We start from the raw sequence: 25,335 nt of genomic DNA, 5'->3' as shown, positions 1-25,335 counted from the left end.
AACAACTGATTCAAACGAAAGTAAATTATATATTTCCATTAAATTTCAGTTCGAGGAATCATACAGATTTTGATTGTATCTACTTCAACGTCGCAAAATTACAATGTCCATTGAGAAAGGTAACATGAATAAATAATATTAAAAAATCAACCAACGCTAAGAGTCAAGTTCAAGATATGCAAGGCAACATTTCAACAAAATGAGCTACTGAAGCTGCGAAGATTATAATTAAAAAATCAACAGATGTCCCGTTAGTTGTGCCAGCTAAAACGCTACAATTATTCCGTACGAAAAACGAGACATTCAATTAACACTTGCCTTACAGTATTCGGAAAAAGTGATAAAATTACGTCAATTATATCGATCACGAGAGTTAAATTTCGGTTCCAAAGAACTTCGCTTAGTTCCTGGAGTAAAGCTTTTATGGTTTACAGTGTGCTGGATTCGAGAAAAATCCCTGTCGTCTTTGCCCGTAATATTCGATCTAGACCGAATCTTGCTCCTGTTGGGCACGGAGCTGCGCTGCAATATCTTCGAAGCGTGCAATGTAGTCCACACTGGATTCGCTGATAATACTGATGTTCATCTGGTAAATGAAAAAAAAACTTTTAATGCTCGCATTTCTAAAGTACCCAATTTAAAATAAAAAAAGGTTAGTTGAACCCTCCCGAAATCACATATTACGCTTGTTAAATTCAGGTGTAGATAATGATGTGACTGCATGAGGGTTAGAAAAGCTTCGGATAAGAATAGAACATTGAAAATACATTTGCATGGAACTCACGTCGGAATCTCTTTTTCTAGTGACTGCTTCGCTCTCATAGACTGCATCTAGGTGTCCAAGAAAACTACTCAATGAAATATCATTTATATCCGTTTCGATAAGTCTGCCATCGACAGGTGATTCTCTGAGGATTCGTGTAGCGGACAGCGTCGTACTGCAACTACTTTCCCCGTCATCGAACTGTTCACTACCAGAAACTTCAGATCCACTCATCAGATCCGCAATCAGCGTTGAAGAGGTAGAAGGAAGCGAAACATCAAATAGGCTAAGGCAGCTGTCGTCTGTAGCGTTTGACACCGATTTACCCATGATGGTAGGCTTTTGGCTAGCACTGCTGAAACTGCTGATCTTATCTTCCAGTAACTTTGTTACCTGATCGTCATCATTTTCCGGCCGACTACAACTACTGCTGGCAGTAGCAATGGTACATTTACTGCCATTGCTGCTGCTGGCCACTTGATAATTTTGAGTAGAAGAAACCATTGATGTGACCGGTTCAGGTACTAGTTTAGTAAGGCCTGGATAATTATTATTGTTGGTTCTACTCAGCGGAGCGCACGGAAACCCATTGGGTGATAGCATCACTCGTTGAGACGGCACCTGTTGCCGATTGACTCGCATCCGCCACCAGCGGGATTGCTTGTAGCGCATTTGCTGAGGAGGCAGTACCTGTAGTGCAAATGACAATAGGAAGATCAGTTGATTATAATTCAAACAGGAAAGGCATATTGAATGCACTCACGTTACAGTTGGCCAAAGTGGCAATGGGGTTGTTGCGCATTGGAACCATCGGCTGCTTGAACAAAAGATTATCGTTCAAGTTGGAAGCACTGGTGAGAGGATCAATGATCTGAAAAACGAGTTTTGCAGTTATGGCGGCTGGAACATGTAGTAGAAAATACCACCCCCGACAGCTTACCTTAGTTCTCCTGTCGCAAACATGCCCACAGGGGCATCTTCGTTTGCCAGTCTTTTCATTGAGGTTGGCAATCTGTAGCAATTGCTTCAGTCGTTCACTTAAATTAATCTCGTCATAAGTTATGGATTTGGTCGTGTCGACATTTACGTTGGCGGTGGCATTGCTGCAGGATGCTTCATGCATGTTATCTTCCGGAAGGGATCCTTCTGAAGCGTTCGATGCATTTTCCTTCGGCTTTACCCAACAGTATTCTAAAAACAACTTATTCTCTTCTCCAAACATAATGTACAAGTCTCCTACTGTCAAATCTCCCACGTTCTGCGATGTCCACCCTTCTCTGATCTTTTGAATAGTTTCTTCAGAAATGAGTGGTCGAAAGTGCAAACTATTTAATCCTGCGATTCCGGCTTTTGAATCCTTCCTTTTACCACATCTTTCCTTTGATTCCTTTCGTTTGACAGTAGTTTTTATAAGATCTTCACTAGCAGTGGATTCTCCCACTTCTTCCATTTTCAACGGTTTAGGCTGGTCGCATTCTGACACAGCACCATCATTCGAGTTTTCACCTCCTGTGGAGCAGCCCACCGGATCCAATTCCTCCTTTAGCTTACTTAAACCAGGAAACTTCATTGAGTCATTCGATTCCGGGCTTTTCAAATCAGCATCATCGGAAAATATATCTGTTTCTGGTGCTTTTACCAGCACTACACATGGTCTGGTCAACGGTTGACCCTCACCATCACTGCTTTCAATGTGCAGGTCGATTGATTCATTAGATGCGTTGGGAGACTTGAATACCTGCAAAATAAATATCATATTTTACAAATAGTGTGATTTATTTTTCTATAAACACATTACCTCAACAAAATTAACCGCCGGTACACAGTCCCCTACTTTCTCCTCTTTAATATCTTTTACATCAGATTTAACTTTCTTGCCATCAGGACTGTGCTTCTCGGAGCCACTATCGTGTCGTTGTCGTTTCGAGCTAGCACCCATTCGCTCTTTGAAACTGTGCAACTTTTCCGCGCAAAGCACCTCCCCGCGAACTTTAGCTCCAATTCTTTGCTCGTATGAATTCAAACAAATGCTGTAACTGCTAAGAAATTCTGCTAAATTAATCATTGGCCGATGAATTACAGCTTCCTTTGAGGGGGTGAAGCACAATATTTTCTGACTTTCGCCGTTCCTTGCATCCTCAGTCATTTTGGTGCACAGCTCGAGCTCGTGCTGCGCCTTCTGACGGGATGTCTTCGACGTTATGTTAGCACTAGTTGCTTTCAAGCCTGAGATTCGTTCCCCCAGACGAATATCCTGGTGTCGCCATTTTTGTTGCAGTAATTGCAACAAAGTTGATAGGCGCTTCTGCAGAGTCACCGATGTTCTGACCCGGGGATTTTGAGCTAGCGACTGAACGCGTCCCCAGGCACCAACTGTGGCAGGCTTCAGAATCACATCCACCCTCGGTGGAAGCTTAATTTCCTCCTGCCACTCTTCCAGCTGATTAATCTTGCGCAATGCTCGGCACGAAGGAGTTTTAATCCGAATATTTCTACCTTTTTCGCGAATCGTTGTCCAACCCTTGTACACCAAGTCCTTTAGTTTGTGAAAGTATTTTTTGTTTTGGAAGGGAGCCTTCTTCCTCATTTCTCCGTAGTTAATTAGACCATACAACTCCTGTGCTTCCTTTTTAACTTCATCAGAAAAGTGCAAATACTTGGAAACCTTTTGATTGAACTGATAGTACAAATGGCGTACATCCTTTACCTTGAAAGCATGCTCACTGTTAATATCCTTTCGTCTTTTCTTCGTGTTCAAATAGTTCACAATTCCTTCGAAATCCTTTCCGCACTCGTTGAGCGCCTCGAAAAACAAATTCTTGTCCTGGTTACTCCAAACCATTCGAACTTGTTTCTGTTGATTAGGAGTTTTTGCAAGACTCCCTGCTCCACTGGCAGATCCAATCTTTCCACCACCGGCACTGCCAGTGCCTCCATCTTTCCTGTCCTGTGGTGGTGGCGTACTGCCGCGGATTGAATCCATTCGCATTTTATGAATAACTCTGGCGCTGGTCCGCAGTGCATGTCCACATTCAGCATCACCGCTCGGGTAAAACGTAGTCACCGATCCGAGCAGTTCCTCGGTTGGAATTTGTTGCAGATTTATATCGTTGAGTTTGTGCGAAATTGGCTTGGTGGCGGTAGTGGTGGTGATGGTGTTGGAAGCACTCGCTGTCGGTGCTGCTTTCGGGATTGCGTTTGCTACCAATATCTGGGTATCTGACGCAACTACACCAGTGGGTGGGTTGGATTCATCTATCGGAGATCCTCCACCAGGGTCTGTCGTCTTTGAGTCCTGCTTGGGGTTGTTACTGGTGCTATTGTTAACATTTGTGACATTGCTGTTGCTTGAATCCATCTGCAGAGAAAAATAAGAACTTATTAAGGTTTGTAAATTTTTGGTAATTCTAGTCATGAGAGTGTGAATGTGGTTTTAAAATTCTTTGTTTTTTTGATAATGCTGAAGGTTTCCCATTCAACTGGTGTAGCGGATATGAAGGCGGTAGATTATCCATTTATTCCACGCGACACATTTGGTATGGTCAAGTGGCACTATTATTGTTTGATGTCAGCGCCGCCCCCACGCACCCTTCTGTTCTGAAATACAGCAACAACCATTAGTTCAGGAAGAGGTTTTATGTGCATAGCAAACACTCCAATCCAACTACTTAGTAGTTAGTTCCATCAGTAGGGTTAAGACAAACCCAAGTTCTCCACCATCCACACAAGCTGGCAATTTATGCATGGCAGTCAGAAAGCTAGCTGTGGGTGGAGACTTAGTACTCTTGCCCTATGAAGACAATCTGGGCGGCAAACTTCAGATTGTCTAATTTACCGAGTCCTTCGGCTCTCTTGTGTCATTCAGCACCAACACTCAGATTCCTTGTGCCATTCAGCACCGCAACTTCCTTCTCGTACCATTCAGCACCACTTACTCATTGAGCTCCCGACTTGTTCGCGAACTACTCGGTCTAGTCCTCGACGATGAACCTAACCTACACCGCCGGAGAATTTCCCGTCGAGAGAAGTTCTTCCGAAACCGAGCCAACCAACCAGGTGTCGAAGTCAGTTCGGCGATTCCGGTGGAGCAGGGCGTCTGATGGTGTCTCGTCGCAATCTACTAGGTCTGGTCCCCGGTGGTGAATCTAGCTTACTCCGACGGAGTGTTCCCCGACGAAAAAAGTTCTCTCGATTCGATTCTTCTTGGTTTTAGCTTTATTTCTCTCGGATCAACCGATAGGGTGCCGTGGTCGGTCCAGCGATTTCTGGTGAAGTTCGGTTCTTTATGCTTTATAGCGGTCTACTCGACTAGTCTCCAGCGGTGACTCTTGCCTACTCTAACGAAGAGTTTCCACGCGGTGATTACTCTCCCGAAACCGTAACTCAATGTTCATCACACCATTTCCGCTGTAAGGCAGTCATAATCTGCGCCATTACTCTGTTGACTACATTCCACGTGTTTACGTACCTTGTCATTCTGTTCACAACATTATCCGAGTTGAAGTCAGGCCCTCCCGCTTCGAGCATATCTCGGCGTGTCGTTTCGAACCTCGGACATTGAAAGACCACATATTCAGGTGTCTTCTCGACGTTCTCACACTCCGGCCACATCGGTGACGTTGCGTGCCTGAACCGATGAATACACCTTCCTTTTTCCGTACTGTCCCATTCCTGCTGCCGCTGCGCCATCGAATCGATTCTAACTATCTTCCTCACGTTTCAGGTGTTTCTCCGATTGTAGCACTCGATATCATCCGCCAGGATGATGCAGATGGGGATCATCCCGGCAATAACGCATGCTGCCACCGACGATATTACGCACTCGCGACTCGTACGGCCATCAGCCGGAATGTCCTGTTTAGCTTCTCACCGTTCCGCTTGGTTTCCGCGTAGCATCCCATACAAAACGCCATATCGCAGCATCGATAACGATGACTGATTCTCGGACCGCCGACGTTTGGCATGATTCTCGCTATTGCATTCATTGCATTCGCCGACTTTTCGCAAGCGTAGTCGATATAATTGTTGAAGCTCAACCAGTCGTCGATTATCACTCCGAATTCAATTGCTTCAGTGCACGCTTCGATGCAATCACATGCCCTCCGAAGTCGATTTGCGTCCGCTGAACCGCTTTGCAGTTGCTGACCAACAACATGTAGCGCGCAAGACGTTGCTACGGATTCAATCTGCCCAATCGTCCACCTTTCCGAACAAATGGCTTAAGCGCCACCTCTTTCGAGGACCACTTGTCGTGCTTTAGGGTTGCCCGACCAGAAACCCAGCCTCAGGGCGGGTCGATATAGTGAAGGTTTAGAGGAACGACGTAGCAGACGCAACTGAATCGAGAGGTACTCAGTTTCATGCATCAAATTACCCGAATAAACCCAGAGAAGTTCGCCTTCCTATCCCAAAATACCTAAGAACACCACTCGTATTGTCTCATCACTGGAAGAATGCCTCAAAACCCAAATAACTAAACTGAAAAGAGACTCGAGTGGTGGGGCTAAGATTCCCAAGTAGCCCACTTGGAGTAAAGATCACAAAAAACTACAAAACTAACACGACGCGAAACATGAGATACCTCTTCAAACTCGTAATTACTTGGGGAACATGACTAATACTATTTCTTTAATACCAACACATTATTCAACAAACTACAATCAACCTTTTAATTTATTCACTTAACCGGCATTTTCATAAACTTAATTTACTTTTTTCCTAACATGGTGTTGTCTATAATTTTACTGTTCCCTACTGTGTGCGGATGAGCGATCGCTATTTCCTATCAGGCTAACGTGCCATAATGTTGCCGAACTTTAGTTTGCCGGGTGCGTGTATCGGCTAAACTTTCACCATGCGCATGGATTTTGTGGTAGGTGTACTTACAGTCTTTTTCGTTGCTTGCCCACTCACATTCGCACTACTGCGAAGACTGTCCCGATGCGGCGATGCGGTGGCGGCGATGTATCTACACCGGCGGTGATGAATCTGCGCAGGCGGCGATTAAGGATGTGCCGGATGACTTCCTGCGTACGGGATTAGATAACTGCTGGCACTGTCGGTACGCCGGACACGATGCCAGCAACAAATTACGTACACACCGGATGGTCGTGACGTGCAGCTCAGTTGAGCAAACGATGTAAAACCGTCGCACTTCTGCCTTATTTGGTTGTAGCGGCAGAATCTTCCAAACTAGCGCGTGGGTCTAGAGCGCGTCGGTGGGCGAAGGGCGGTGTGGCGGGCCGATGAATAGTGCCAATCTAAACGGTAGAATAAAAGCCGTCGCACGGCTACCGATACCGTGAACGCATTGTCTCTCTTTTTATAAGCACAATTGTAATTTACCTTTTCTGTACTTTCAGCAAACGCACACGAATTATCCGCACTTCCTACTTCTAGACTTTAACGCAACACCTAATAGCAATAAAATTACTAAATTTTAAAGACATCTCATATTTTAACTGGACAAACCTTTCGACACACCGCGGGACAAAATCAAAAAAACACGCACTCTAGCCTCTTTCACAGTCTAGATTGAAATGGATGAGAAGCTATTCCTAAAACCCTCAGATAAACGATTTTTGGTTCTAGATACCCGGAAGTACGTAATTTTACCGAAGTAAAACTCGTATTTCGAAAAACGAACTTCTTGGACAATTGATTCTGAATCGCTATCTCATTCCCTCTCGAAACATTTGCATCATATCATTACGCGCCAATACCCTCACTTGCGTTCAAATAGTTTTTCTGGTCGGGCGGTTGATAAGACAACGACAACGAGGTCCGTTCGGCAACCGAAACTCAACCACTTGCTCTAGTTTGTGCAATCGTGAGACAGATTGGGAAAGAGAAAAACGTGCGTGCGCGAGCGGATAGTACGTTTTAGCCGCCTAGTGTTCATTCTTCCTCCTACAGAATGGAAGAAGTGAACACATATTTGCAACAGGGAACTTGGGTTACTGAATTTGGAAGTTATTTTGACTTCTGATATACGTGATCGCTACATAACACCCCAGCTTATTTTACGAAAATTTGGTTGAAGGAGTAAAACCAAATTTTCGTAACGGCAAACTGTTAAGAAGAAAAAATAACACGTTGAAGACTTACACATTACAAGCAATCACCATATAGTAACTTAAGATTACTATATACAAAATATTTACAAATGATCAGTTCATATATCGTACAGAAATACTGAGTGGGTCTGACATCTCTTTCGTTTCCTTGTTGGCGGTTCAAACATCAAACACTCAAGCACATACAAAATTCCCAAAATAGCATTGAATCTAAAATTTCTCAATTCAAGATCAAGCTTAACCCCATTCAATACAAACATTAAACCTCAATGACACACATAACGAAACCTTAAATAACAGGTTCATTCAACCTCGGGACTACTCCAATCTAATGGAAAGGTATCCCTACGTTAAACTCACCGCACTGTTTTGCCTTTGAGAGAACCCCAATAAATTCCTTGGTCAACACTCTCAAATGGACAAAACGCATAACTCCATATCACACAATAACAGGCTCATCAGATTTCGGGACTACTCCAATTCAATGGAAAGGTATCCTTCCATCTAATTTACCGCACAGTTTTGTCTTCCGAGAAAACACCAACATATCTCTTGGTCACAAATCTCGGAAAGACAAAACGCATTAACCTCATCCGTACCCCTAGCAGTAACTCTAACGCCGAAATGCATCGGCCAGTGAGAAATCTGCCAAAATAATTCCCCAAGAAACTTCATCACGTCATTTCAGCTGCGTTTTCAACGCCGGAATGTCTCCGACCACATGATCACACACACTGAAACAACATACCCTACATTACCCTAATCCCACTTTACATCATGTTTCTTACGCCGAAATATTTCGGCCACACAAAACTTAACGAAAGTGTAGGTAAAAAGTTGGCAACCCTATGAAAGCTCCAAAATTTTCACTCATATCACGCACACATTGAACCACCAATACGGTCACGATAAGAAACGTCAAAACAAAAAGTAAATAGTGATCGGATTTAGGTTGCGTTTGGGCGAAGTGTTTTTTTTTTTGTTAAATTTTCAGGTAATTTGTAGAGGAAAACTGTTCTGCAAACGGTGGACTACGAAAAATAGGTAACTCAAATCAGTTTTATTTTTATTTATCAGGTAGCTTAGCGGGAGATGGACGGGTGTCGACGGCCAACCCACCCCACAGGAATATACTGTTCGGAAACTGGTTTTGAAGAAACCAGCGGAAACTGAAGGAGGGAAGTTGGATTCCAGTTGAAGGTAAGTTTTTTGAACAGGATCTAATGGTGAACTTTACATTTTAGGAGCAACCGGACAGTACAGTGTTCCAAATCGGAAAGGTTTCCATCAAAATTCATCCAGGAGGATGACTGGCCAAAAGTTGCCATAAAATAATTCACCCCATAAATTTCCCAAATAAACATAAATCATCTACACCAAAATAAATAACTAAACATTAAATAAATAAATATAACAGGAAATAACTGAACAAATAAATAATTATAAATAAATAAATTGCATGCATATAAATAACAAAATATGAACATGAAAATATTAACATCGAACAAAAACATTAAATAATTCCATATTAACAAAATATAGACATAATTAGCAGGTAAATTTCAATATATGTTAGCGTTAGGTACTAACATAGAGTATAAGACTCGATGTAGTTGTAAAAACACTAACATCATTTAATCCGAACGGGAATTATTTACAGAAATACGGGGGAGGGTGGGTGATTGTGATTAGCACACCACCCTATTCGTCTTAGTCTCGGCCCCGGGGAAGATATCGACTCCTCTCTCGACAGGCAGGCCAACCTGTTCGAATACTTTCCCTCTTGAATTTCCTTAAGAAAATATGTAACTTTTCCTCTTCCTAGTTGATACTGCCAGCTCGATTCACTCGGGTTTGCTCGTCATCGACCTTACACAGGAAAGTCCTCCGAGTCTTGCACGGTCATCATCCAAGCATCCCCCGTCTTGGACTCGCGATGTGTTTCCCATTACAGGTACTCCTCTTCAACGCCACTTTGGCTCGGAGTTTCTGGTTTGGTAGATCATCGTTCAGGCTTGCGCCGTGAACTCTCTCTGACTTCTGGTCGAGGGGATAGCTATACGTGCAGTAGTAACTAGTGAGGGGGAACGAAGCTTATTTCCCGAAATCAAATTAACTGTTTCCAACCAGATTTGTAAGGCCTCTTGAGCTTTCGCAAGGATCCCCCAGTAAATTAAAGTTGTTGTGGGGGCTGCAGCTGTGCTAAGAACAGTGCAGAGCCTTACAAACGGTGGAACAGTATTTTCCGCAACCAGAGCTTTCGCATCATGGTGCAATTGTCTCTACTCAACAAGTGAGAGATACATAGCTCGAATTTTTTTAATTCATTTAAGTGGGAGAGGGGGAGGAATTGGGTGGGTTGAGTTTTCTGCGGTATTTGAAGTTAAGTATCTTAGGCCGCTTCCCACTCAAATCCTCAATGTCGTAGCATTGCACTCCCGTAACCCACTTTACAACAGGCAGCACAGATTTAAGTGCTAACATAACAACAAAAAGTTTTCCTTTGCCCGATTGCTCCGAATTGTTCACTGGGGCCCCTTCTTTGGTAGAGAGGTTAGCTTTTAAGCGAAGCAGATTGCTCCGGTTAACCGTTGGATTTTTCGAGATTCTCTTTGAATTATTCACTTTGAGCAATGAATTTCGAAGACGACCAAATTCACGACCGTCTGAAACCAAAACCCTTCGTCGTCGTATTGGACAAGACTCGTTCCTGACTAACGACGGAATTCTGCCCTGTTTCTCGACATCTCGATCAATCTTCGCTTTCTCTAATAAGGTGTTTTGCGCTTCGGCGGTTTCACACTTCGAGGGTACAGACAACCCTTCGGCAGATTCTTTGCCGCTTTTCCCCGAATTTTTGCCGACGATCCCGCAAAAACCGTTTTCCTCTACTGTCGATCCTAAAGTAGGGATTAAGTGAGCAATACGGTTACTACCCTCGCTTGGAACCGAACTGATTCCTAACATCAAACCGTCCCATGTCTCCTTGATGTCTAAACTATCACTGAGCCTAGGTTCTAGCACGGGAATAGCGACATGGTTTAATATCTTATCGATACACGAGTATATTTCCCGTCCCTCAAACTTCGTAGAACTCTCAGTCAACCCAGTCTTACATAGTTCAGCAGTGGGACTATGCTCATCGGTACTGCCTTCTTCATTTAGCACTGTATCCAATCGAATTGGCTCGATTACGTTAGTATTCAAAGACCTACACGACTCCCGATCATCGTCGTACTGATTCCGAGCGCGATCTAATTCATCGGCATCACAATACGACGATCCCATTTCATGATGCGTCTCGCACGAGCTCTCGTAAAAAGATGGAGATGGACAATCCGGTACCTGGATGTTAGTTGGGTCCCGTATTTCATAGCAATGGTCATCGTCGACTTCCTCTGAACTAAAGCTATACAGCAAACTATCCCTATCTACACGATCGTCGTTATTACATGGCAAACGCTGCTCTAACCGACCGCTTTTACAGTTCTGGCTAAACACTTCAGAAAAGCGGTTTATTCGCTGTTCATCGCCCGCAATCTCGTACGATCGGCTATCCCCACCATGATCTTCACACCAACGATTGGTCAACCCGTCCCTTTCGAAAGTTTGACCACAACTACTGTGTTTCGATTCCTGCTGATTGGCTTCATTGACTGCTGCGATCTCTTTCTCTAGCTCAGATATTCGGTCTAACAATGCCTGCTCCGGACTAAGTTGGAGAGGAAACTCTTCTGCGGACCGACCAAGCGATCTGGAAAACAAAGGTTCTGACTGCGAATCGTTCGTACCTTCCCATTCTTCGAACTTTGGCCTGTCGAAAACTGCGTAAGCGTTGTGTAACGACCCTTTGCGGTTTTCTGGAAACACGTCCCTACTCTGCCCAACTGGACCCCGTTTCCCATTGGACCTGTCTAATATTGAGCGAATGAAGTTAGTCAGCTCATTTCGCATCCTTACCGACGCATCGTCGGGTGTTTTGCTTCTAGCTACTCTCATCGAGTAATGCTTGAGGCGAGAAACAACCCTTTCATCGTGACATCGATCCAACTTCCTCCCGAAAAAGTCCACTTTCACCCTAGTATAGTCGTATTCTTCGTAAATTGTATTTGGGGAAGAATATTCGCGTTTCTTTCGGGCATCGTTTCGAAACAGTTTCCCTAAAATTTGACATTTGGCCTCCAGACCCCATTTAGTCTCCGCTATCCTACCCCGAATTACCAATTCGTAATCCACCTCATCATTTGTCAGGTGATATGCATTGGGAAATTTGTTTTCCATAATGGACGTTAGAACTTCCCATAAACTAAAAACACTGTATCACAAAATATCCGAACAACTAAACACAAACCATAACTAAGACTTTCACAACACTCAAGTATCCGAACTGTACCATAAATTTAAAAATAGCGGTAGGAAAAACCCATGAAGAATAAACTTTCATATATCCAGTAATATAGTCTAGCATTTGAATTCGCAAAAGAAAGAAAAATCTTGAACCGTATCATTTACCTAAACGAAAACCTACTCCAGAAAAATTTTAACTTCCAGAAATTTCCCAATAACGTGGCCCCACGTTGGGCGCCAAAATGTAGCGCGCAAGACGTTGCTACGGATTCAATCTGCCCAATCGTCCACCTTTCCGAACAAATGGCTTAAGCGCCACCTCTTTCGAGGACCACTTGTCGTGCTTTAGGGTTGCCCGACCAGAAACCCAGCCTCAGGGCGGGTCGATATAGTGAAGGTTTAGAGGAACGACGTAGCATACGCAACTGAATCGAGAGGTACTCAGTTTCATGCATCAAATTACCCGAATAAACCCAGAGAAGTTCGCCTTCCTATCCCAAAATACCTAAGAACACCACTCGTATTGTCTCATCACTGGAAGAATGCCTCAAAACCCAAATAACTAAACTGAAAAGAGACTCGAGTGGTGGGGCTAAGATTCCCAAGTAGCCCACTTGGAGTAAAGATCACAAAAAACTACAAAACTAACACGACGCGAAACATGAGATACCTCTTCAAACTCGTAATTACTTGGGGAACATGACTAATACTATTTCTTTAATACCAACACATTATTCAACAAACTACAATCAACCTTTTAATTTATTCACTTAACCGGCATTTTCATAAACTTAATTTACTTTTTTCCTAACATGGTGTTGTCTATAATTTTACTGTTCCCTACTGTGTGCGGATGAGCGATCGCTATTTCCTATCAGGCTAACGTGCCATAATGTTGCCGAACTTTAGTTTGCCGGGTGCGTGTATCGGCTAAACTTTCACCATGCGCATGGATTTTGTGGTAGGTGTACTTACAGTCTTTTTCGTTGCTTGCCCACTCACATTCGCACTACTGCGAAGACTGTCCCGATGCGGCGATGCGGTGGCGGCGATGTATCTACACCGGCGGTGATGAATCTGCGCAGGCGGCGATTAAGGATGTGCCGGATGACTTCCTGCGTACGGGATTAGATAACTGCTGGCACTGTCGGTACGCCGGACACGATGCCAGCAACAAATTACGTACACACCGGATGGTCGTGACGTGCAGCTCAGTTGAGCAAACGATGTAAAACCGTCGCACTTCTGCCTTATTTGGTTGTAGCGGCAGAATCTTCCAAACTAGCGCGTGGGTCTAGAGCGCGTCGGTGGGCGAAGGGCGGTGTGGCGGGCCGATGAATAGTGCCAATCTAAACGGTAGAATAAAAGCCGTCGCACGGCTACCGATACCGTGAACGCATTGTCTCTCTTTTTATAAGCACAATTGTAATTTACCTTTTCTGTACTTTCAGCAAACGCACACGAATTATCCGCACTTCCTACTTCTAGACTTTAACGCAACACCTAATAGCAATAAAATTACTAAATTTTAAAGACATCTCATATTTTAACTGGACAAACCTTTCGACACACCGCGGGACAAAATCAAAAAAACACGCACTCTAGCCTCTTTCACAGTCTAGATTGAAATGGATGAGAAGCTATTCCTAAAACCCTCAGATAAACGATTTTTGGTTCTAGATACCCGGAAGTACGTAATTTTACCGAAGTAAAACTCGTATTTCGAAAAACGAACTTCTTGGACAATTGATTCTGAATCGCTATCTCATTCCCTCTCGAAACATTTGCATCATATCATTACGCGCCAATACCCTCACTTGCGTTCAAATAGTTTTTCTGGTCGGGCGGTTGATAAGACAACGACAACGAGGTCCGTTCGGCAACCGAAACTCAACCACTTGCTCTAGTTTGTGCAATCGTGAGACAGATTGGGAAAGAGAAAAACGTGCGTGCGCGAGCGGATAGTACGTTTTAGCCGCCTAGTGTTCATTCTTCCTCTTACAGAATGGAAGAAGTGAACACATATTTGCAACAGGGAACTTGGGTTACTGAATTTGGAAGTTATTTTGACTTCTGATATACGTGATCGCTACAAACACCTCCGTCTAGTGGTGAGCTATTTGCAGCTTGACCCCTTTCATCCAGTTCTCGGTCGTGACTATTGGCTCCGTCACCGACACCTCCACTTCTTCAAGTATCTCACCCGTCAACATTTGCGACAAGTGGTTCTCGAAACCTACGATTTTCACTTTTCTAGACATCCGTAGTTTCAATACCCCATCGTGCATCCAGTTCCAAAGAGTTGGACCAAAAATGGAACTCTTGAGGAACACCTCGGCATTAATTTCTTCTGCTCTTAATTCGTATCGTACAGCAGCACTCTGTACTGGAAGTAACTCTTCAGGATCTAGCATATATAATGGGGGACCCTTATTCTGTGCATCACTGCGGTGATGACTTTCTCGCTGGTGCTCTTAATAGCATTCTTCATTCTACCATGACCACAGCGCAGCATCGATCTCCTATTCGTTTCTGTTTAGATGCCTTCTCGGTACTCTCGAGCACTGTACGAATTTCCTCCGACAGTGGGATTCGTTTGTGGAATGCGACATAGATTTTAGACATTCCGCGCTCGGTTGCCGTTAATTTCGTCGGCCTATTAAAGATGATTCTTTCAGAGTTTCCAATGCTATCCAGCAAAGATATAGGCCTATACGAAGCTGGATTTCCCGGTGGCTTCCCCGGCTTTGGTAGCAAAACCAGCTTCTGTACCTTCCACATTTCGGAGAATCTGCCATCATCTAGACATTTCAGTAGCACCATCCTGAATATGTCCGTGTAGGATACCAGGATCGCAGCTTTCAGCACCACGTTCCTTCCGGACTGGTGGCTTTATTTGGTTTCTGTTGCTTCAATGTTTCTGCGAACTCATCGTTAGTCACTTGCCAATCATCCGTGATTGCGCTTTTTTCGCCGTACGGTGTCGGTGGCCAGGTAGTTACATCGTGCTTCGAATAGAGATTCTCAACTACTATCTTCAGCTTACCAGGGCAAATTTCGGCAGGTGTCAACGGGCTCTTCATTTTCGCCATAACGGCTCGGTACGCATCCCCTCAGGGATTGGTGTATACTTCTCGACACAGCTCCTTGTGGCACTCTGACTGGCTAAGCTTGATCTCTCGTTTTAAAACGGTCCTAGCTACCCGAACAACTGCCTTGCGCTCCTCTCTATCTGACTCCGATACTGCTCTCTGGCTGACTACCAAATACGTTTGGTTTAGAGCGAGAGACTTGACTTTTTCGACTTTTCGGAACGGAACAAAGTGGACGTAGGAATTGTTACCGGAACTAGGTTGCAGCAAAAAAATACATTTTTCCAGTCGAATATCAAAGTACGGCTGATTGTGACGACCTGGACACAGTTTCGCCGAGATATCTCAACAATCAAATAACTTTTTTTTTATGTTACAACTTACTGTTACTGTTACAACCTTGAACAACGGAGCTGAGATTGACGCAGATAATTAATTAAGGAGAACTCAACATAAAAAAATGTTTTTGGCGATTTCAGTATTTTTTATTAATTTTTTTTTTTATTATTCAAAAATCGTCAATGAACATTGGAGAAGGGGCCCTGGCCAGCGGTACGACGCAACTTAATCGCGATTCTCCCACAAAACCGCTGCAGGACACTGACGTCCATCTTTCGGATACAATTCCGGATCCTGGTGCTTCGTATCTTTGGCCCGCCAATTATTTTTGTACACTGGGCACTGAGAGAGCCAAAAAAATCATCAATGGGACGGCACTGGGGCAAATAGGTAGGGTTCTTTCTTTCGGCACGTACGGTACCTCTTTCTGCTCAAGATACTCCAACATTTTCTTGGCGTAATAGGAAGATGCCTAGTCCGGCCAGTAAACTTACTTCTCATCCGCATAGTGCTCCTTTAATAACGGCAGAAGAATTTTCTTAAGACACTCGTCCTGGTACACTTGTTGATTGATGGCCAGACCACGGCTTTGAAACCCCTCTGTCCGATATGGCTTTTTCAAATTTATGCTTTAACTTATATTTCACTTCGGGGGTTGTGGCCGACTTGACGCTGGAATAGTAGCTGTCATTTCCTGGAATGTGGGTCTTCGAGAGCGGAAAGTAACTTTCGTCGTCCAGCACGAATGACGTCCCGCGATAATTCCTCATCATCCACCGACCCTGAGAATTCACGATCGCTATATGCTCGTTCGTGTACTCGGGGGACCAAGTCTTCTTCCGATGCCCCCCATCTTGAGGGTTCGGTGAATCAAAGTATGGGAGCAGTGATATTTTCGGCCTATGTCACGCAAACTCGTTCCGTCCTTGTTGTCGAACAGCTTTTTCAACGCTTCCTTCTTCTTCATCATTATCTTCGCCGGACGGCCGCTACCGGCTCAACGCTCAGGGATGCTTTTTTCCACGATGACCATGCGTTTCGTAAAACCGTACAACGCGGTCGCGTAGTGCTTGCTGTTTCGACGCCATTTTCGATTGAACTGGCAGCACCCGAGCGAAAAGAAAGATGCCACCCATTTCTAGGAAGTCCAGAAAGTTATTTAAATTTACGCTCTTTACTTTAATTACCGAGACGTTTTGAAATCATTCTCATTTTTTATTGAACACCCATTAGTGGACGCGGTATTTCGGTCCCCGAAGTACTGCAACTGTGAAACAAACGCCGGTGAGTGGCACATGAAAAAAGATCCTATCTATATCGTATCATCAATAAATCATAGAATTCGCGAGTACTGGGACCAACTTTAGCAGATTGAGGGGAACGCTACGCACCCCAAACAACGCCCGTATCACGCTATTATTCGTAAGCATTCATCTAAAAAATAACCTAGTCAAGACAACATTCGAAATTGCATCCTTTGAAACAGTCTCTAAAGGCCCAAATCTTCCACGCCAAAATCTTCTCCGATTGTATGCTTCCCATCTAGCTAGAAATATGTAGGAGTGCCATCCCGAAACTAAACAAGAACACCACCAAGTATAGGCCAATAAGTCTGTTGTTCTCATTCAGCAAACTTCTCGAGCGGATAATCCACCTGGGAACTACTCTGATGTGCAATTCAGCTTGAAACGATTCGAGCCAACCTTTAGTGGAGCTTCTGACATGATGCTACTGGATGTCAAGAAGGCATACAACTCTGTATGCAGGATGCAATCTTGCACAAGATGCTTCTAGGAAACATTCCCCTTACCTGCTAAAATTCATCCGCTCCTATGTGCTTAACCGCTCCTATCACGAGACAATCAGCGGCTACTCATCGGAGCGGCGCAAAATACCATTTGATGTTCCGCAAGGCGCTCTCTTGAACCCCACACTCTACAATATCTGCAGCGCCGACCTGGTAATACTAGACGGTATCCAGTACTTTCTATTCGCGGACTGGGTTCACCGCATCGGATTCCGACCCAGCTATAGTAGTCACCAAACTGCAAATAGAACCAAAACACCATCAAAAGCAATCGGAGCAAATGGGAGAAAGGAAAAAAGCCCAGAAACTTACTCGTAACGAAATTTGTATGTGTGGACGAATGCAAAATATACAGACAACCTCAGCAACTTCAAGCACCGGCGAAGAAGATCCAGCCGAAACGGATACAAGCAACAACACCATTCAGATGACACATACAAATGCCGCACCCAAGAGGGAAAAGCAAAGGAATCGAAAATTCACAGGATGGAACTGCACCCAAAAAATTATAATAATAATTGTATTGTAGTCTTCGATTAAAAAAGTTACATCGCACAGACTTAGACTAAACACTAACCTAAACCTATTTTTGATTTAAACGATTCTTTGCTAATATGAAAATCAAACAAATGAGAGACACTGTTGAAGCGTTGACAGCAAACATCCAAAGGATTATTCTGGCCATACTGCGTGCGATGTGTTGAGCGTCGGAAAAAATCAATTCTCCGGAAAGATCTTCCCGGAACGTTGAGGTCAAGTTTTGCTAGAAGCGCAGGAGAGTCTATGTTGTCTGTCAGAAGGTAGAAAATGAAAAGTCGGTGCAGAAAGATCCGTCTGTTTTGCAGCGTAGGGAGATTGATGAGGATACAGCGATCTTCATATGGAGGAAGCTGGAAACGATTTTGCCAGGGTAACCGACGAACTGCAAACCTGATAAAGTTCTTCTGTACCTTTTCGATACGATTAATGTGTATGGTGTGATACGGAGCCCAAATAGTAACGCCATATTCTAGAATACTGCGTACCAGTGTAATGTATAGTGTTTTTAGACAATACACATCATTGAAATCACGAGTGTTGCGTTTGATGGGTGCAAGTAAAGCGTAGGCTTTAGCTATAACGGAAGAGTAATGTGCGGTAAAGTGTAGCTTACAGTCGAGAATGACACCAAGTTCCATGACGGATACGACTCGTCCAACAGGAGCAGAACACATTGAGTATTCGAACTTAATTGAAGTATGTACTCGTGTAAAAGTAATTGTGCTGCATTTTTTAATATTCACGCTCATTCCGTTTCTGTCGCTCCAGTCAATGATCCTATCGACGTCCTTTTGCAATGCACAACAGTCTACCATATTTGTTATCACCCGGTAAATTTTGACTTTAGAGGACGATAATTCACTACAGAGGTCGTTCACGAAGAGCACAAATAGAAGAGGTCCGAGATGATTCCCTTGAGGAACGCCCGATGAAATGTGGAAAGGATCCGAGAGTGTAGTTCCAAGTCGCACCGAGGCCCTACGGTTCGCAAGGTACGAGGAGATCGCAAATTAAAAATTAAAAGTGCGAGAATTAAAACCCAAACAACCGCAGAATAAAAATCGTAAAATGCCTGCCGACAGCAACAAGCTCATCCCGGATTGAAATGCCACAAAATATCAACAGCAACCAGACCTCAAACAAGCTAAACAAAATTATGAACAAAACCATGCATCACACACATCAAATAGCAACAATAATAAAACCAAAACAAAGAAAACAGCTGAAGCTGCACAATACGCTAAACACTCGAACAACCACCTCAACACCAACAAGCTAATCCCGCACCGTAGCCCACCCGAACAAACCGTCCAAACATCCAGCTGCTCGGCCAGGGAGAAGGACTCCCCCCCCCCCCTTGCACCGGCACTGACTGGGTAGTACCGATTCCGGATTCCGACGCTAACAGACAAAAGTACTACGTAACCAATGAATGACCGACACTCCACCAAAAGCCTGGCCCACCGGACACCAAGCCTTATCGTCGGATGCGTTTGGCACCCTACTAGGTCTCGCATCTTGCAATCAACTAAAGACAGTACACCTCCGGCGCCCATCGGCGCTTTCAACCGGGAACGAACCGGGAATACTTGACACCCAATTAGGTTCCATGTCTGACAATCGACTGAAGCGTCAGTTAACCCAACCCGGACGCGGACCTCCCGAACCACTACCAACAACCAAACCCCCCCAAGCAGCGAACCAGCCTCTCTCGGCCGGAAGCCCCAGCGCATGACAGCCTGGCCGCAAAGGCAACAGAGATGTACAACGCCAAACAGCACATCAGCACACACAAGGAAAAGGAAAACCGATCAACCAGTCAAAGCGCCGGATGCTCCTGGCACCCGGTAGCCCTCCGAATAAGGTGGCCAACAAACGATAATCCAGTATTAGGCCACCGAGCTATAACCATTACCCTAAGCTATTACCCGGCTACATTTTGACGGCGCACATCCCCCTCACTACCACATTGATTTCCGTCGCCAAGAGATTGTCAACCCCCTTCCGGTGCTCCATCATCTCCATACACATACCACAAGGAGCCACTGACATCCGAAATCAACTGATCGACCTCATCAAACAGATTACAGCTCCGTTCATCGTAATCGAACTTTAACGCCACCCCACACCGCCTGGGGATCGTATAAGTGCTGCCACCGCAGCAATCAGATACTTAAAGCCTTCGGGGAAATCAACGCCGTGGTCCTCAACGACGGCAGAACAACCTTCATCCGCGGAAACTCCGCGTCGGCCTTGGACGTGACCCTCCACTCCAACACCATTGCAAGGACCTGCGGCTGAAACGTCTCAAACCAACCCCACCCCTTTTTCACCAAACTCTACTCACAGCCGCCCTTAGGACAGCCCGCGGAAAATCGGTTGGTCCCCAAAGAGTAGAGTACCCAATTTTAAGACATCTACCTTCAGGTGGGAAAAGGGCACTTCTCGATGCCTTCAATAGTATCTGGGAAAGTGGGACATTCTCAGACGACTTTCCTACATCGTTCCAATCCTCAAAAAGAGTAAAGGCACACGAACCCCGAGCGACTTCCATCCCATAAGCCTTCTTTCGTGTACCGCAAAGATTCTAGTGAATATGGCCAAATGACGGCTAATTGCATGACTGGAAGAAAGCAAATTTCTTGATAACCGTTAATTCGACTTCCGGAAACAACTCGGGACAGGAATCCACCAGGATCTGCGAGGAACTAATTGAAGAAGCGGGATCAAAAAGTTTACATGCCGCCATTAAACGTGACAAAAGCCTGCAATACAGTGTGGCGCGAAGGACTACTGCGAGAGCTGCACCGATGGGGCATCCACGGAAATCTCGGAGCCGGCATTTAAAATTACCTTAAAAGGAACAACGATTCCAGGTATACATCGGCGGTGAACTCTGGCGAAGTCTAGGAGACCAACGGAGTCCCATAAGGATCAGTGATTGCAGTAACACTATTTCTAATTAGGATGAAGTCAATATTCGCTTCACTACCCAATGGTGTCAACGCGGTGACATCATAGTCGCCTTGGAAAAAACGATTCCCCAAATTTTTACCGATGGATCCAAGGCCGACGATCCGGGGTGAGAACGAGGATCAGAGACTTGGCCTTCTCGTTGTGGGTCTTCTCCGCACAGCCTTCCTGGCAATGAAGTCACCGTAGCAACGGATAAAAGACCCATGCACTCCACAACAGTCATCCTCACCGACTCGCTATCCGTGTTAAAGAATATCCAGAGCGTAGCATCGAAGCACCCTTTCGTACAAGCCATTGAAGCCTCGAAAAGCAGTAACATATTGAAGCTGAGACAATTTTCACAAATGTTGAAAAAACTAATTTGCATTTTTAAGGGTTAAGCCAACGTTAAGTGTGTTGAGTGTGACATTACTCTGAGACGCTCGAAAAGTAGTTTAAAAATGCGTTAACCTCAAACAGAGTTTACCGATCTGAGGAAGCGACTCATCATTTCCAAGAGTCAAAGTGATTGTTCAAACGAAACACACTTTTCTCTTATCCTATTTCCGAAGTGATGTGATATTCGTTACAGAATATTCTCTGCTGACATCTATAGAGCAGGCAATCGCACGAGGAAGATTGCTAGGTCATTAGCGCGCTTTCAGATGCAGAACAATACTCCCCAAAGTTTTATCGAATACATTGCCCATTCAATTATTTGTTTAATTTGTTCTTTAGACAAAGACCAAAATTGCTGTTTATGAAAACACTTTTTAATATCGTTTCGTATAATGCTGCATTCTCCGTCAATGTGATCTTGAAAGTAAGATATTTGCGAGATTTTATAGGAAATCAGACCAAAGATTTAACTTGATCAAACCATGTATTGTAATGTCATGTAATTCTTCTTTGATTTATGGAAAAAACCTTGATTTATGCAGACAAATGATTTTTCTTTTTGCCAGGTTATCTGAAAGTATTCAAACTTTGTAGCAAATGGCACAGAGTCTTCTACCCGTAGCAGAAATGCTGGTTTCATCACAGAAGAGGTTTTTTGCAGTTCGCAAATAGCTTTGGGCGATATTATACTAGTTTGAATTACCGCTCGACCTCTATAGCATATCTGTTCCATCTGATAGTATATCAGATATTTTGTAATTATCATTCTAGTCACCACCATTTTAATTCTACATATTCAGTATTCTAATAGCTAATGGTAAATTGAGATATTACGTTTTGGCTACTATACTCTTGTCCAGATAACATTTGCCTGTCTAATGCCATAAGTGCCACATCATCTGGAGCTCAGTTTTTTATCGCGTATTCGTGTAAAAGCTTTTTAGCTTTTACCTGGTACTACACCGGCGTAGTGCAAAAAAGAGATAGATTACACCCAAGTTTTAATGAGTGTAGCATCGACTACACCAGTGTAATGCAGTGTGCAAAAACCAAAAATACCATAAGATCCGAAGCACTATAAGACCTACGATTTTTTCTTAACGGTTCGTGTTTGAGACACCACAAAAATGGCCGTCGTGGCATATTTCCCAATCCCCATATATCGGTCGGTCTCACTTCGTTATTCTTCAGACTGGTAAGGCATACCTAAGCGAATCTGTCTCCGGATAGGTTTGCCTGCAGACAAGGTTGTGAATATATCCTTATATAACAGACCTAATTCAGTAGCTTCTAGTTGTAGTGGCAATTTGAACAATAATCTAAAATATTCTTCGGATTGTTACAACGTAGTAGTTTCATGAAAATTTAACGAGTTTTGGGAAGTTTTGGTCCTGAATGTTAAAAATCAATTATTACATTAGAACAAAATATGTGTATGGATTTAATTACTTCTAGAACTTTGCAGTAATGCAATCTATAAGAGACAATGATCACGTACTACGATTTAGGTTTGTTGTATAGGAATTTTTGCTGCGTGATTTACACGTTAATCATGAATCTATTTGGCCTCCGATAAAAAACAACGTTAAATTTATATTAAATGCATCTTATTTAATCAATCCATTGTACTTTTTGGACATTATTATCAAGAACAAACGGCTTTGAAAAAATAAATTTATGACCTGAATTTTTCTCAAAAATGGCGGTGACTTTCCTACGTTGACTTTCCCACTTTGGTTCATTAAAAGTTTCCGTTTTTTTTAAAACCCGTACTTACCGAAATCGGCTTATCATAAATCATACACTAGTCGGGCTATACTCCGAAACGACACCGGTCGCTATTTTAATTGAAAATCTCTCCGAAATGTTGGGCACTCCTTCAGATAAATAATCGCACTTGCTATTCAAACCTTTCGGTGCGGAGCAATCTACTTCCAACAAACACACAGAAAACAGGTAAATATCAAACTGACGAACACTGGTGCTGATGTTGTTGCTTTTTTGCATAAGCATTGACAGCTAGCAGCGTTACAAGTGTCGATGACGTTGGCGCGAATCAAAATCTCGTCGAATAAGTTCATTCTGGAGAGCCCTACTTTTGCGTCGAATGTAACCAAAACGAGGTCAACTCTTATCCGCTCGAATCCAAACTCATCGAAGTGATAGTACAAAACGTTCATTCGGAGTATTCCGAATATAAATTTAGAGAATAATGTTTACTGTGACATCACAGTAATCTTGCAATATAACTAGGTAACAGTAAATTGTATCCTAAAGATTTTCATAAGATTTCCGTAGTAAAATGACTCGCTGAAATTGTAAATTTGATTAAAAACTTTTTTTCTGGAACAAATTTGGCAAAATCGCGGAAAACCTATTTCTACATTTAAAAAAAATGTGTCTCCACTACATCGCAAATATATCCAATTCTACTTTGCACAATCTTCATTTCGAATTATCGATAATTAGATTACTTATCTATCGTTCATATAACATGACCAAAATTGTCATTTTCTGCAATTGTATTCCATAATGCGAATTTTATAAGTTTAACCCTCAAAAAGGCAACCGGGTCTCAGAGGCCCGGCACGTTACAATTTTTTAGTTACAAAAAAATGTGTATGCAGTATAAGCTTGGGCATGGAAATTTTGATAAGTAGCTTTGAAATCTATAACAAAAATAAAGAATTGTGAAATTTTCATCTATGGAGTGGTGCGCAGCTATGTTTGAATTTTTTACATGCACAAAAAGGCAAGTCGGGCCTAGCAGGCCCGGTGTGCATGCAATATTTACTAGGAATACCACGGGTTTTATACATTAATATTTATCTGAAAAAAAAATATATTGATGAGTTCATCTTCATATTAGCCGGCAATTTTTTTTCATGTTTTGATTGATTTTATCTTTTTACCTTTTCTTATAAGAAAAAAATCTTGAAAGTTTGAGCGAATTCTATACATTTCTTTTATAAGAAATGTAAAAATAGCATACGATAATGACGTGTGTCATATTTTTTTGGGTAAATACTTTATTTCACCCACTGTGGTCTACTTGACAATTATTTGGATACAACATAACCTAACTCTGTCGTTATTGTCTATTTTTGTTGTCTATTCTTTGTGTTATAGTTGTCGTAATTATTCAAATTGTAGGATCTAAAAGCAACAAAAAATTGAAATGGCTATAAGACGATATGCTCCATGTTTTCAATCGTCTCAAAGAATCTGAAATAATGAAAGAAATTCGAGCAAATTCAACAGCAGACGATTCCGAAACTGATTTGCAAAGTGAGGAAGAAGATAGGAATGATATTGCTTCCGACGATGAATCTGATGCAGAAAAATATGAATATGTACTCCGGTTATGCATCAGAAGAAATTAATAGCAACCCAGAAAAATTTATTGGTCGTGTTCAAACAAAATGGAGCTCACAACCAATCGACAGTCGACGTGATCTTCCTTGGAGTACTCGCCGTTTGGAAAAAAATTTGACCTTTTTACATCCATCGCCTTATACGCTGAAATCGAGATTTGCTGCATGTTCGTACTCATCATCCTGTAATTCCGGAACCGGAAGTCGGATCAATTAGAAATTCAGCAGCCAATGGGAATGCTTTACCTTTCATTTGAAACCAAGTTTGTAAAAATCGGTAAAGAATTCGCTGAGAAATAGATATGACATTATCTTAGGAACTTGGTAAGTTCCCCTGGGGAATCAAGAACCACCATAGCTGGCCAATGTGGTCGAAGTACCTTCGATGGGTCATTAATGATCTAGACATGCAAAGCCAAGTAATGTTGCACATATTTTAATAAATATTGCATCATTTGGACAACCTGGTGGTATCAGTTTCTATGGAAATTTGCTGTGTGATTGTACTCTTCAACACGTAACTCCAGAACCGAAAGTCGGATCAATAAAAAAATCAATAGCGACCGATGGGAAGGCTGCACCTTTCATTTGAGACTAAATTTGTACAAATCGGTCCAGCCACCTCAGAGAAAAATCGGTGAGA

The 25,335-nt window shown here is 43.1% G+C and overlaps 1 protein-coding gene across 1 annotated transcript; it reads right to left on the bottom strand.

Annotated features, from left to right (window-relative positions):
- Positions 1-9: 9 nt before the first annotated feature.
- Positions 10-23,309, bottom strand: LOC131677672 (protein cramped). Its single transcript, XM_058957617.1, has 6 exons — positions 23,096-23,309; positions 2,562-4,121; positions 1,704-2,501; positions 1,527-1,634; positions 785-1,453; positions 10-586 (listed from the first exon to the last, which is right to left on the bottom strand). Exons 1-6 carry the CDS (start codon positions 23,117-23,119, stop codon positions 485-487), a joined length of 3,261 nt encoding a protein of 1,086 aa, XP_058813600.1. The 5' UTR covers positions 23,120-23,309; the 3' UTR covers positions 10-484.
- Between the last annotated feature and the right edge of the window lie 2,026 nt (positions 23,310-25,335).

This window comes from Topomyia yanbarensis, chromosome 1, assembly GCF_030247195.1.
Source record: "Topomyia yanbarensis strain Yona2022 chromosome 1, ASM3024719v1, whole genome shotgun sequence".
NCBI classification, from domain to species: domain Eukaryota; kingdom Metazoa; phylum Arthropoda; class Insecta; order Diptera; family Culicidae; genus Topomyia; species Topomyia yanbarensis.
Note: the sequence above shows the minus strand (reverse complement) of the source record. Positions and strands in the feature narration are given on the sequence as shown.

Coding starts and splice junctions, on each gene's coding strand:
- LOC131677672 (XM_058957617.1), bottom strand. CDS start 23,119: ATGATTTATGATAAGCCGATTTCG. Junction 4,122..23,095: donor TTTATGATAAGCCGATTTCG/GTAAGTACGGGT, acceptor TTTTCTCTGCAG/ATGGATTCAAGCAACAGCAA. Junction 587..784: donor CTAGAAAAAGAGATTCCGAC/GTGAGTTCCATG, acceptor TTCATTTACCAG/ATGAACATCAGTATTATCAG.